Consider the following 13680-nt stretch of genomic DNA (forward strand, 5'->3'; position numbering starts at 1 on the left):
TGATAAGAAAGTACATCACATCTTTACTTGTTTGTTGCCAACTGGCAAACTTCTTTTAACACTGTTTATAAAATGTAACACTATTTCAGAAATGTTTTTGAAAATTTCTTTTTTAATCTACGAACTTGAGGAAATGCTGCAACTAAGTATGGAAGATAAGGAAATTACAAGCAAGTACAGAATTACATGAGATAGGATTCCAAGTATGGTAGTGAAAAGGGTAATAATAAAAATTACTATCACTTACTGGTTGCTTATCATGTGCCAGGCACTGTGCTAAGAATTTACTTATATTAGTTCATCTGATCCTTACAACCCCCTGTGAAATTTATATTACTATTCCTCCTTTGCAATTGACAAACTAAGCTGAGAGAGAATATATAGTCTGCCCAGGTCACACAGATGGTGATTGGTGAAACCAGAGTTACAACTTACGTCAGGCTGAATCCACAGCTGTGTATCAACCATGCTGTATATTCTCCACAAAAAACCTCTGTGCCTTCCTAGTAACCATGATATTAGCTTTTACTACTTATTGAGCATTAATTCTGTGCTGGGAAATGTGAAGAGTGCTTCCAGGTAAGAGTATTGTGTTTCATGTTAAGAAGCAGATGTAAGATTGAATCAGGCATTCTAGGGGTTATAGTAGGAGGTTGTAGTTCCAAAGTGTATGCATCTCATCATAGGAATTTTACTTTGTTTCCAGAGGGAAAGAAGAAATGACAGAGATATAAATGACAAATAATTTTTTCCAGGTTGGGAAGTGGTTTCTGGAGAATTAGTGAGTTGTGATGTACTGTTATAGTCTCCTAGGAGCATATTCTTTTTTAGCGCCAGATAACCTAGTTAAGGAGGCTCATATGCCAAGGCGGGGATGTCTATAGAGTTTGTGGTGCATTTTGGAAAAATTTGTATGCATACAATACATGCCTTATATTTATAAAATTGGTATAAAAATTAAAAATCAGGAAGAATAATTTTAACCGCACATTTTTTCTCATTTATGGTTACTTTTCTAAAAATAGTTTTTTTTTTAGGTCTCGATCACATAGCAAGAATCCAAAAAGGTAGGTTATTGTATAAGAAAGGTATAAGTAGTGAAGCTGTGTTTTTCAAAGGTTATTTTTATAGATTAAATATCTTTTAAAAATGGATGAGAATTAATAGATTAATACTCTTAATTCTTGTGTAGTTTAAGTTTGAGCAATGTCATTTGAGAAGAAACTGGTCAGAAGATACTCATGGACTACAATTTAGTATTGTCAGAGTAATTATATACAGTGCCCTGGAGTTATAGCGAAAGCTTATATTTTAAAGAAATGTAAAGAAATTTTAAATAAAAATTTAAATCTTTAGAAGCTCAGAGTAAACATGTGACAGGATTTATTTTTTAAAAATCAATTTGAGTGGTGCATTTAAGAAACATTCGAAGAGGTTGTACCTGTGGAAAATATAAGTAGGTTAAATAGTTGGATATATTTTTGAATGAAAAAGATCCATGGTGGGTTATTAAGGGAAACTGAAATGTTTAGTTTATGCCTTGATCTTGACTTTCTATGAGTTTATCCCTTTGTTACAGTGATCACAAAAGGCTTTAAAGGGTGCTTACAGCCTTAAAGACGAAGAGGACAAGATAACACTTGACTTTGGCGTTGGGCATTAATATTTGGGGGCTTTTGAAGCCTTTCTCATAGTTTTTACTAAGTACTGGTAATTTTTTTCTCAGAATGGTGGGGAACATAATGTACTTCATCATTCTTAATTCTTCACTTACCATTCCCGTTCCGGAGTCTTTCTCATGGATCCGTTCCCATGTAGAATGCCCTTTCTCTCTTTTTCAAATCCTCCCATTCCTCTTGTTCACATCACATCTTTTTGAAACCTTCTGAGTACTCTTAACTCTGAAGAGTATTTCCCAAGAACTTTTCCCTATAAATTGGAGCATTTGTTGTTAATGAAAGAAAAACCTTATATTTCTGTTACATGCCCTTTAGTACTTTCAAGAAAATTTCAGTGGTATTTCTGCTTAAAACACCAAAAAACGAAGACTTAATAAACGAGACCAATTTATATTGTTGTGAGTTTCTCGAATCCAGGATAAGAAATAGAAGCATTAGATGATGACACTGTAGTTGTTTACCAGTTAACTAATACAGGCTAGTCCCTTTGTTGAAAAGATACTTGAAGGGTTTAGACATAAAACATCTTTAGATATTCAGGCCAGAAATTTAATTTCTACCACTCTAGTCCAAGCCACCTCTTACCTCTCTATTATAAAAGTCTCTTAACTACTATCTTAATTTCTATACTTGCCCACTCTTCTTTTCCACCTCAGTCTGTTTTTCACACATCAGCCAGAATGAGCCCTTTACAAAGTGAAAGAAATCACGTCAGGCCTCTGTTTGAACCCTCCGGAGGTGCTCCATCTCTCACAGAAGTTGAAATCCTCACCATAGCTTTTAAGTAGAGTGGTCAGTCTGCCCTGGGGTAGTTCCATTTTATGTCTTCTCTCAGCATAGTTATTAATCCCCACCCCCCGCCACATAATTTATCATTCAGAGCCTCCTGTTATGAATGGTAAAGAACTTGGTCATCCTGCCTGTAATACCCCTGATACTATTCCCCTTTGCTCACTTCATTCCAGCCAAGTGGGTCTCTTCTATTCCTTCAACATGCTGAACTTTCTCACCTTAGGGCCTTTGTGTTCCCTCTACCAGACACACTCTTTGAGATGGCTTATTAGCTGATTCCTTTACTTCATTTCATCTTTGCTTTAATGCTATCCTGTCAGAAAAGCCTTCCCTGCCTATTCTGTATAAAAAATTACTACCTCCTCTCTCTCCATCTTTACCCTTCTTAATATATCATTTCTTTACTACCTGACCTATCTTTATTTACTGCCTACATATCTATGTAAACCTCTTCCTGGAGTATAAGCTCCATGAGGTTAAGGAAGTCTTTTTTTTCCAAAGATGAATGAAGTGGGGCTGGCCTGGTGGTGCAGCAATTAAGTTCACACGTTCTGCTTCAGCAGCCCCGGGGTTTGCTGGTTCAGACCCCCAGATGCAGACCTAAGCACTACATGTCAGGCCATGCTGTGGCAGGCATCCCACATATAAAGTAGAGGAAGATGGGCATGGATGTTCACTCAGGGCCAATCTTCCTCAGCAAAAAGAGGAGGATTGGCAGCAGATGTTAGCTCAGGGCTAATCTTCCACAAAGAAGACAAAATTTTAAGATGAATAAAGTTATGCATTGGAAGGAATAGATTCATTATAATAGCTCAAAATGAGTGATTAAACAAAATATCATTTGATAAAACTTGTATCGAGTGAATGTTATGTTCTTTTCCCTGTGCTCCTTTTCGGAAATATTTTTTATTCAGTTGTGGAAGTAGTCTCTTCAGCTGTGGTTGATGCTAGGTCCACAATCTGTGACTTTCTTTGCCTATAATGTGGACATAAGCTGAATGCATTTAAACTTCATTTAACAAAATAATCATTTGGAAATAAACTCAGTTTATAAATTCTGTCAACTTAATGATATGCGTTTGAACTTTATCAAATTATAAGAAAACATCACATTCTTAAGGTGCTTAAAAAAATTTTTGTACCAGCTTTATTGAGGTATAATTTACATAGCATACCATAAGTTCACCCATTTTAAGTGTAAAGTAAATGATTTTTAGTAAATTTAAAGTTGTGCATCTATCACAATCCATTTTAGAACATTTTCATCACTTGTAAAGTGCCTTTTCTAACAAAGCTGCATGCCTTTCTTCCCCTTTGTTTTCTCTCAAATGTTTTATGTCCTTTGCATATGCCATCCCAACTCTCACCACACACATAATACCCAAGTTAGTTTTGCAACCAAGTGGAGCCTACAGGAGTGTTTTTCCTTCTAATTTCTTCTAAATGTTTTTCCTTCTCATATGTACTTGTAAATAGTGTTTTTTCCCCCAACTTAAAGTTCTCAAATGATTTATGCATGTGAGTTTTTCCTCACAAATCATGTACTACTTGAATAGAGAACTGTCTTACTGTGTTTTAATTACATTGTGACTGGGTATTGTGGGCATTCAAACTTACTTTGAAGTTCATATAACCTTTCTAATTCAGAGTTAGTAACTTATTCTAAACAATATTCTTTCTCATGCCTCTCCTCTCTTCTGTCCATGTCCATCAGGTACTTACTTTGTTTCTAAAGTATACTAAAAATCTTAGAAGTTTAAATGGAATTAAATCCATAAAGCCTCTAGATAATACAATTCGTGGTGTGTAGTAGTGGTAGAGGTTGTTTCCTTTCACTTTTTTGATATTCCTGATGTAAATTTATACAATACTGATTGACCTCTGAGAACCCATGTTTAATTTTTATTTTTGAATTCTAGCATGTAGTTATTTAATATGCCAGCAATTTATTTTAGTGTAGATTTAGCTGACTTGAAACAGAATTGGCATTAAATAAGGCTGCAGAGGGATATTTTCTCTTTAAAGAAAAAGCTTTAGAAAGCAAGAAGTGTGGTGCTGCCGAAGCTGAAAACTAAGTCAGATGTTTTCTGTAGATCCAGGTCCAGAGAGCATCGCAGACATCGGTCTCGCTCCATGTCACGGGAACGGAAGAGGAGAACTCGATCCAAATCCCGGGAGAAACGCCATCGCCACAGATCCCGTTCCAGCAGCCGCAGCCGCAGCCGCAGCCACCAGAGAAGCGGGCACAGTTCTAGAGACAGGAGCAGAGAGCGATCCAGGAGGAGGTACTGAGGCATCCGTAAGAGGAGTGGCGCTCCCTTTATGATTGAGAGTTGGATACTGTTGGTTTGCAACTTGCCTCTGGTGATATGTACACATTTGTGTGGGTGTATAACGTATTTTTCCCTGATTATATGGGTAATTCAATAAGAACATACGTATGAGCCAGAGTAAGAAATTGGAACCAATATGTGCAGAGGTTACTGCTTTTCTCTGCTTACAGTGTCTTGTAAAAAAAGTACTTTATGGGCAAATAATTTTAGGTACCAATACTCGGAGTTTTTTCAGTATGTATTGGCAAATTAGGGGCTCTGAGAAGTCCTTTCATTAAAAGTTTTTTAGCTTTGTTTGACTCATTGTTTTCCAGACTTCTTTGAACTTGTGCACTTTTTCAGAGCAGACACATTCTAGTATTCTTATTTAATCTGCACTTAGGTATATGCATTGTTATATACAGTTACTTGGCAGGGCAGATTCAGAATCTTAAGAAGTTACACTTCCTTGACATGAAAACTCAAAACGTGCAAGGAGGGTAGACTTAGAGTGAGGAATGTTTAAGGACCTGAGTATCTATTCAGGACAGACAAAGAATTCGAATGTGATGGAGCCTCAGCATTCGCAGTCTGTGTAGACCAAGCTCCCAGAGCTTCTCAGGTCATCTGATGGCCCTTAAGCCAGGTGATTTCTATGGAACATAAACCATGCTTAAAATAGCTTTTTTCTTGCCAACTCTTCTTAAGCGTATGTATGACAGACTTTTTGAGTGCCTGGTACCTACTAGTCTTAAATTTTCTATGGATTAGTCCACATAAAGCCCATGATAGAATCCACAGAAAGCTGTTGAAAATCTTTTTTCTTTTTGACCCTGAACCAGTCATTCCCTGAAACTACTTGCAAGCTCAGTTGGTTAATAGGCTCTCAATCAGTATTTTATTTATTATATTCTTGCCTTGTTCCAAGTAGGGTTTTTTTTTTCGAGATTCTTTTTTTCCCCCCACCTTTATTGAGCTATAATTGACAAATAAAATTGTAAGATATTTAAAGTGTACATCGTGATGATTTGATATATGTATACTTTGTGAAAGGATCCCACCATTAGTTAATTAACACCATCACTGCACATATTTTCTTTGGTGAGAACATTTAAGTTCTATTCTCTTAGCAGACCATGCAGTTCTTAAGGTGACTTCAGTCAGTAAGAATTGTATACTTTCTACTCTACTAGCCTAGTAAAAAAATAACAAAGAAATACAACATAGTTAAACAACTTTGAGTGAGTTAGAACACAGGACTAACATCTTTGACAATAATGAGACTGATATAAGACCTAATATATTATAACGTACTAAACTTTATATCATAGAGTAAATAATACAGGAATTTAGATGAGGGAGATTCCAGAGTGATAAAAAATGGCTTCAGGTAGTAGATAAAACTTGAATAAAGTAGGTATAATTTGAATAGGTAAAACCAGGTAGGAAAAAGGTATTCAAGATAGAGTGAATATCACAAGCAAATGCAGAAAACAAGCAAGGAATTTCTAAGGGACAGAGTTCCCCGTAGTGTCATTTGTAGACCACTTATCTCACACTCTTAAAACTGTGGGCACCAAGTGCATTGCCCAGAAAATTGCATTTAAAAAAATTCTCCGTGAGTCGTATCTGTGGTATAAATTTTGAGAATCATCCTTCTGGTTGATGGAAGATGTAGACCATTTCCCTTGTCAGCCTGCCCACCTATCATAGTTTCTGGTGTCTGAATGTTTAAAGGCCTTCATTGGTGGTGGGGATGGAAGGGATGGGCATGAAGTCTCCTCATCCGAGATTGGGTTTTCCTCGTCCCTAATGCTTCCTGCATTTATGAAGTTGTATAGGAAATTTTTCCACCATACTACATGACACCTCTAATCTAATATTTTCAGCATGTTCATAAAGAGGATTATTTATTATAAATTTTGCTTTCCTTAAGAGCACTTCTAATCCTTATATGCAAATTATTCTTTCAAAGTAACATTCTTTGTTTTTGCCAAAAATTAGCAATTGCTATTAAAACCTACGTTATGACATATAAGATAACATCAAGTTATTGCTATATATTTGGTTTTCAAGGTGAAAGTCCCAGTTAGAAGTTTTTTGTTTGCAGTTCTCCTGCTCCAACTGTGAAATACTGGTCTCTGACATAAGTAGATTCTGCTTGTAACCTTTCTCTGGCAATAGTTAGTTACCCTTGGTAAATGAGGACTATTTGCATTTTTCTGCTTCCTATTCTGTTTAGACACATGTAGTGCAGACTTCAGAGTAAGCCTACTTGAGTTCACTGGCCCCCTGGGCCCAGTAATCTAATTATCCTACCTGTCTTTCCCCATCTGCTAAGTAAAGATAGTCAGAGTACCTACCTTATTAGGCTTATTTGAGTGAAATAGTGAATAGAAACTGCTTATGTTTGGGACATTGTAATCTCTCACAAAACGTTAGTTGATGCTCATCTCATAGTTGTTTTTCAGTTATTACCACCAACCTCTGGGACTTACCAGCACCTGGTGTCCTTATTCTTAGGCATCGTCTCCATCATCTCTCTCCATGTTCTGTTCTTACAAAGGCTATAGGTAGGGCTAGTGTAACTAGGCATGCACTGTATGATTTTTTTTTTTTACACATCATTTTTTAATTAAGCTTATTAAAACCTTAATTAAATAGAATGCTCAAAGTTAACATTATTTAATCTTCCAGCTTTTTTGGTTTGACCCTCCTTAACTATATTTCTAAAACTGATTTCAGTGGTAGTTTTTTTCCTGCCTTAGAAGTTGAAAGTATTACTTATTCAGGTTTTTGGCAGTGCCTCAGATCCTAATTCTAAACATGGGTTGAGTGAGATAATTATGTAAAAGTACCATGTCACCTGTAAAGAATCAAATAAATGTAATATATGTTACTGAGTCATTCTAGATGTTGAAAGTATGGAAGATTCCGTATTAATTCTGATCCCACCGTCCTTTGGTTTTCCTTCTGATTGAATCTCTGATATGAGCTTGTTTTGTTATTATTTACCTTTCTTATTGAAGTTGGGTATGGGAATGGAGCAGATGGTATTAAGAAGCAGTTATGGTTAATCAAGATTTATTATGGTGTGATCATCTTTCTTTGTTTTCCATTCTGATTTTTTTTCTGTTGGTTGAATGAGCTAATTCAGGAGGAGTAAAGTAGATATTCAAAATAATAAATGGTTATTTAAAGCCATACCATTAATTGAGTAGTTCTCTTATATAAGTCAAGTGTTGGCAAAGTACCGCCTGCAGGCCAAATCTGGCCCTGTAGCCTGTTTTTGTATAGCCAGCGAGCTGTGGATGGTTTTTACTTTGATAACGAGGTGATAAAAAGAAAGGGAAGAAGAATGTACCATAGAGACTGTATGTGACCTACAAAACCTTAAAATGTTTACTGTCTCACTAGACAGCAAAGAAAAAAGGTTTGCTGACTCCTGTGTCCAGTCATTGATTTCCATTCAATTTGGAATCTAAATTCTATTATATATTTTTTAAAAATTTGACAACATTTTTCACTTTTTAAAGGTATTGTCTCTATATTATTTTTTATATTAAATACATTTGCTATCAATTTGCTATGATTGCCTCTGTGATAATGAGAATATCCTATAAATCATTCCCCTTTCTTTCTTGGATGTATTCTCTATATCTTCAGCTAGCAATACCTTAATATTTATCCAATTCTTTCATTTGGATTTTGGGTTTCCCAACACATTTTGCTCCTCAAATTAATATTTTTCAGATCCTCAAAAGAAAGATTCAGAGACCAAGACTTAGCATCACGTGACAGAGACAGGAGTTCAAGAGACAGATCACCTCGTGACAGAGATCGAAAAGATAAGAAGCGGTCCTATGAGAGCGCTAATGGCAGATCAGAAGACAGGAGGAGCTCTGAAGAGCGCGAAGCAGGGGAGATATAATTAGCTATGTACATGTCCTCAATCCTTAAGCTTCCTATGGAGTTACGTACTATTGTTTAGTTTACAGCTGTTCGGGGTGACACAGTGAGCAGTTCGAGACACCAGTCCAGCTAGGCTAGATGTACAGTATCTAACTTGATCTGAACTGAACTTGTTTTCCTTGTGAAGCCTATAACTACATCCCTAGTTTCTGGTGAAGCTGTAATACAATTCTGAAAGTACAGTTTTATATAAGATGCTGATGTCTTTATTCTTTCTAGTAGGAGTGATAGTGAACGAATTGTGTTACTTGCCTTGGGATTTTTTGAACATTTGTAAAATTCTGTCTTCCTTTCTAGTTCAAACAGCAGCAGCTTTGGGGAATTTTTTTTTTCTTTTATTCTTCCTGCCTTTTGTATCCCCTAATTGTAAGAGAAAGGGGGTCAGGGAAGCAATATAACTTCTCTTCTAAGATTCTATTCCCATTATTAATTACTAGCTGATTACAGTTCAGAGCATTATAATGGAATGTGTGCTGGAGAAATTTAAAATACTGGGAGGTTTTTTTGTTTGTTTAATGGTGCCTATTTAGAGTTGGAACTTGAACAGCTGTTGCATTACATAGTTTGCTTTTTTATTGAAATTTTGAAATCAAACATGTCTTGATTTTTCTGTTCTATTAAATTGCTACATTCAGGATGTTTTGAAGGGGGGTGGGGGCAGGGACTCTTTCATAAGCACTTCTTATTTTATTTTGTGTGTGTGGAGTATAAAGGCTACACTCTTATTGTGAAAAATAATAATAGTAATAAAATGAAAGAAACAATCACCACCACCATCATTAAACTGTAACTTGTCTAGTAAATTGTCACTAGAACTATTTGCTGTGGGCATTTCTTCTATTCTGTTGTATCATTAATAGTGCCTTACTGTGCAAGGCACCCAAGGAGATAAATATATACTTGCAGAGATCAGGATGAACTGTCGCTCCACCTGGGCCCCTTGCTGACTGCTCCAGCTACTTCAGGGCTGTCGGAACAACCGCTGTGGGGAAGGACCGGACTGGCAGAAGAAATTGGGTTTTTTGTTTGTTTTTGGTTTGTTTTGTTTTTCTTCTTCTCCGGCAAACTGAAATAAAAACACGGTATAACCAACATGATGAGACTAACGATTTCTACACTGAAGATTGATGGGCCCGCTGGTGATTAAACAGTAGGTGGCAGGTATCACCTGTGATTCTAGGAAATCTGAGGAACAAAAATACATTAAGTAATGAAATTAGTGTCTGTGAGCATAGTTAACTAAGATCACCTTTTCAGGGGGACTGGCCCCGTGGCCGAGAGGTTGAGTTCGCGCTCCACTTTAGCAGCCCAGGGTTTCACTGGTTTGGACCCTGGGCACGGACATGGCACCGCTCATTAGGCCACACCGAGGTGGCGTCCCACATAGCACAACCAGAAGGACCCACAACTAGAATATACAAGTGTGTACTGGGGGGGTTGGGGAGAAGAAGTAGGAACAACAAAAAGAAGACTGGCAACAGATGATAGCTCAGGTGCAAATCTTCCAAAAAAAAACACCTTTCAAGAACTATTTCTGTCTTTGGTCCCTTCAGTGTGACAAAGGTGATGTGACAGAGGAACGTGGGCCTGAGAGAGAGAGGGAAACTGATACCATCTAAGTGACATCAGATTTACGTCTAGAAGGGACACTCACTAAGTTCCCAGTTTACCAAGCTATGCCTCATTAGCTGAAGGATTTCTACCATATCTGCTTTCACAATTCAATTTATACAGAATTTAATCTGAGAGAGCTGCCTACACAGTGGTCCATTCCCTTGTTTTATTTTTGGTTGCTGGGAAATTGTTTTTATCTACTTTGTTCCTACTGGTCTGCACTGTTTTCTTAAATCCTTCTAAGTACTTTGGATTTAGTTCCTTGGGGTATGGAGTAAGATCAAAAAGGTTAAGCTGGTGGGTGTAAGGAAAACTGTCTGGGTCTTGTTAGAGTTAGTGATATATCTGAAGTTAGATACCAAACTCCAAAACATGATTGAAAAGTGTTTTAGAATTATGTTTGTATAAATTGAATTCAACACTTGTTCCCTGCCTAATCATCTAAATGACGGGGTGTCTTGTCTTGTTAGCTGCTACTGCAGTTGGTATTTGTAGGTGGTACAGGCTGCGCGACCACCAGCAATCAATCACAGCCAGGGAAGGACATCCTCATCCCGGGCTGGCACCATGGTAGATCACTTGAGCTGCAAGCTTCTTTAAATGAATGAACCCACTTTTAAAAAATCTTTTTATAAAAATTCTGTTGCTTAAATACTCCTAATATTTAGACTTTGGGGTAGACAGTCTGTTTTTAATATCCTTAAGCCAGGGCAGCCACTCTGAATTAGAATAACCATAGAATCTCAATATCTTTCTCTCATACACACACAATTTTTGATACTTCTGTTATCTGGTGAACACTAATAGAAAGTATAAGTTTAGTCACATACTTGCAAATGCATTTCATAACCTGGGGGTATCGTGCTAAGTGTTTCCTTCAGTAAGGCCTTTGTTTTGCTGTCATCAAGCATTCCCCCCAAAGCTGCTTTGCTGAGCTGCTAAAGCTAAAGAAAAAACCCTCCATTTCTAAGTAGGTTTTTCTTTTTCAAGGAAGACCACCTTACCTCTCTGATAATTAACCCTAAAACTAAGGTTTAACTTTTCTTTGTCTTTTCCAAGGTCCTGTTTTTTCCCTTCAGGTCCTCTTTTAAGAGTCTATTTTAATTATTTAATAATAGCTTCCAACATTAGCCCTTTGAACCAAAGCCAAGGGTGAGTTAAATTTAAACACTTTGGGCATTCATCGTGGTAATTTGTCATTCACTGTGGTACCTTTCAAAATGGTAGTTTTAGATAATGACCCATCTTCATAAGGTTTTTATAAATAAATGTCTAAGTTTTTCAACATTAAAAACCCAAGTAAATGTTATATAGTTTAAGATATATACATATCCAAGGTGGACATTCAGCTGGTTGTGACTGGTGTGGCTATACAAATTGTTAAAACATTGAAACATGCCCCTTCGGTCAGTAATTAGATGCTGCCCTGAGCTTCCTGAGGGCCTTCCCCCGACCCAAGAACATCCTCGCATTTCTCAAGGTTGGTGCCTGGCACAGCTGAGAACCTTCATAACCTTGGCCCACCACAGTGCTGTAGTGACTCAAATGTTTTGAAAACCATCCTCGTCTGTGTTTTTCCTATCTGAAAAAACAAAGCTGTTTACATCATGATCTTACTAAACCTTGACTACTGATGATTAGATTTTCCCACGATTTAAATATGGCAATACAAAGTTGCCCCTTTCTCTGTTTTTCTTTCCATTGCCTGTTCTAATTTGAAGAAATAATCCCAACTTCAGGGGAGTTAGGAAAGGGTGGAGAGGGCTGAGAACAGGGTTTTGATGGCAGAGGCCTGCCAGCAGAGTGGTGCTGGGGCTACAGTGAGCAGAGCATTGTGGGGCACTGGGGCCAGCAGATGTTTCTGAACTGTGAGATATGCCCACATGTTCAGCAGAGACCAGGATGTTGCAGGTTCTGGGTCTAAAAGCACATCTGGGGATCAGACCAAACTTAGCCTGCATAGTAGGGTTTAGGATGAAAGCAGGGCATTCAGACTCACAGAACTAGGCTCTCAGTCAAGGATCCAGCAAGGAAAGACGCCATACAGGAGACGCCAAAGACTGGTGCGCACACCAGAATCAACTGACACTGCTTTGGAAGAGTGACTCTAAAGGTCCCAAACATAGCACACTTGTATTTCTGGATACTATTGGCTGCCTGTAACAGAAGATCAACTCAAATGGGCATAAAAAGGAAGGGTCTGTATTGCCTCATGGGAGTGAGTTCCATGTGACAGCTCCATCCCTAGGTTAGCACCCAAGCCTGATATCCAGATGGAAAGAAACCATTCCACCTTGTGTATCTTAAGAGCAAGGCAATTTTTCCCAGAAGCCTCAGGCAACCTTGTACATCTCTGATCCAAACTGCGTTGTGTTCCCATTTGGGAACCAACTGAAGTGGGCAGGGTAATGACACCTCTGATTGGTTTAGGCCTGGGCTCCTGAACCAAACATTGGCCAGGGGTCGGGAGTGCAAGGTTGGCAGGATTGGCTTAGATGTGTCAGATGCCTCCTAGGCTATCCCTGCTCACCCCTACCCCGAACCTGGAGTCACTGCCAGACCACACAGCTGCTCCACGGTGCAGGCGGGAGGGTAGAGCAGGTGAGGGAGAGACAACCCCAGCGATTCCTTGGCCTGGACACACACCCTAGTGTTTACAGCCAGACCAAGTTCTGGGGCAGAGAATGGACCTTGTTTTCCACATCCTCCCATGAGCCTGGCACAGGGACACAGCTGATGCTCAGTAAATGTGGCATGAATGAAGTGCCTTAGCAGTTCAAGCACACGAATCCACATGGTTTCGTCTGACTTACACACCACCGTGGAGCTGCAGGAGCAGTTTCCCATCATCACACCCACGTACCGGGGAGGGAACGGTGGTGCCAAGTGACTAATCCAAGTCACGACACAGTCAGCTGATATCTGATTCTGAGCCTGAGGTGGCTCCTGGCATAGTATTGTGACAGGGATGTCCTGGGCTGGGAGGGGCAACTCAGGACCAACAGAAGTGTCCAAAGGGAACAAAAAATGCCAAAATGAACGCAGGCAGAATAACTGTATAGTACTGTACAATTTCTAAAACCTGTAGTCTCATTTTACTTTTATATTACCTCTAAAACTGAAAATAACAGATGAAAAGCCAATATTCAAACGAGAATATATGGAGTTACATGTTTTAGTTCCCTGAGAAAAATTTTTTTTAGAAAGTTTGGTACAAATTACTTGAAATCAGTGTTAAAATCTATCAGGTGATGAAATATGAAGTACCCAATATCACAAAGTATTTCTGTCAAAAGTGTCTATATTGAATT

The 13680-nt window shown here is 38.2% G+C and overlaps 1 protein-coding gene across 50 annotated transcripts in view; it reads left to right on the plus strand.

Annotated features, from left to right (window-relative positions):
• The window catches only part of LUC7L2 (LUC7 like 2, pre-mRNA splicing factor), a 57526-nt gene extending 47679 nt beyond the window's left edge, over window positions 1-9847 (plus strand). For 42 of the 50 annotated variants that reach the window (XM_023639791.2, XM_070265985.1, XM_023639793.2 and 39 more), the window contains 3 exons: window positions 1038-1067; window positions 4565-4756; window positions 8537-9847. In XM_023639791.2, the coding sequence (XP_023495559.2) occupies window positions 1038-1067; window positions 4565-4756; window positions 8537-8714 (400 nt within the window). In that variant the 3' untranslated portion in view covers window positions 8715-9847. Of the gene's footprint in view, window positions 1-1037; window positions 1068-4564; window positions 7988-8536 lie in introns of those variants that run through there. The other 8 variants (XM_023639801.2, XM_070265983.1, XM_070265990.1 and 5 more) reach the window with 3 other exon arrangements.
• The last annotated feature ends 3833 nt before the right edge of the window (window positions 9848-13680 follow it).

This window comes from Equus caballus, chromosome 4 (genome assembly GCF_041296265.1).
Source record: "Equus caballus isolate H_3958 breed thoroughbred chromosome 4, TB-T2T, whole genome shotgun sequence".
NCBI lineage: Eukaryota > Metazoa > Chordata > Mammalia > Perissodactyla > Equidae > Equus > Equus caballus.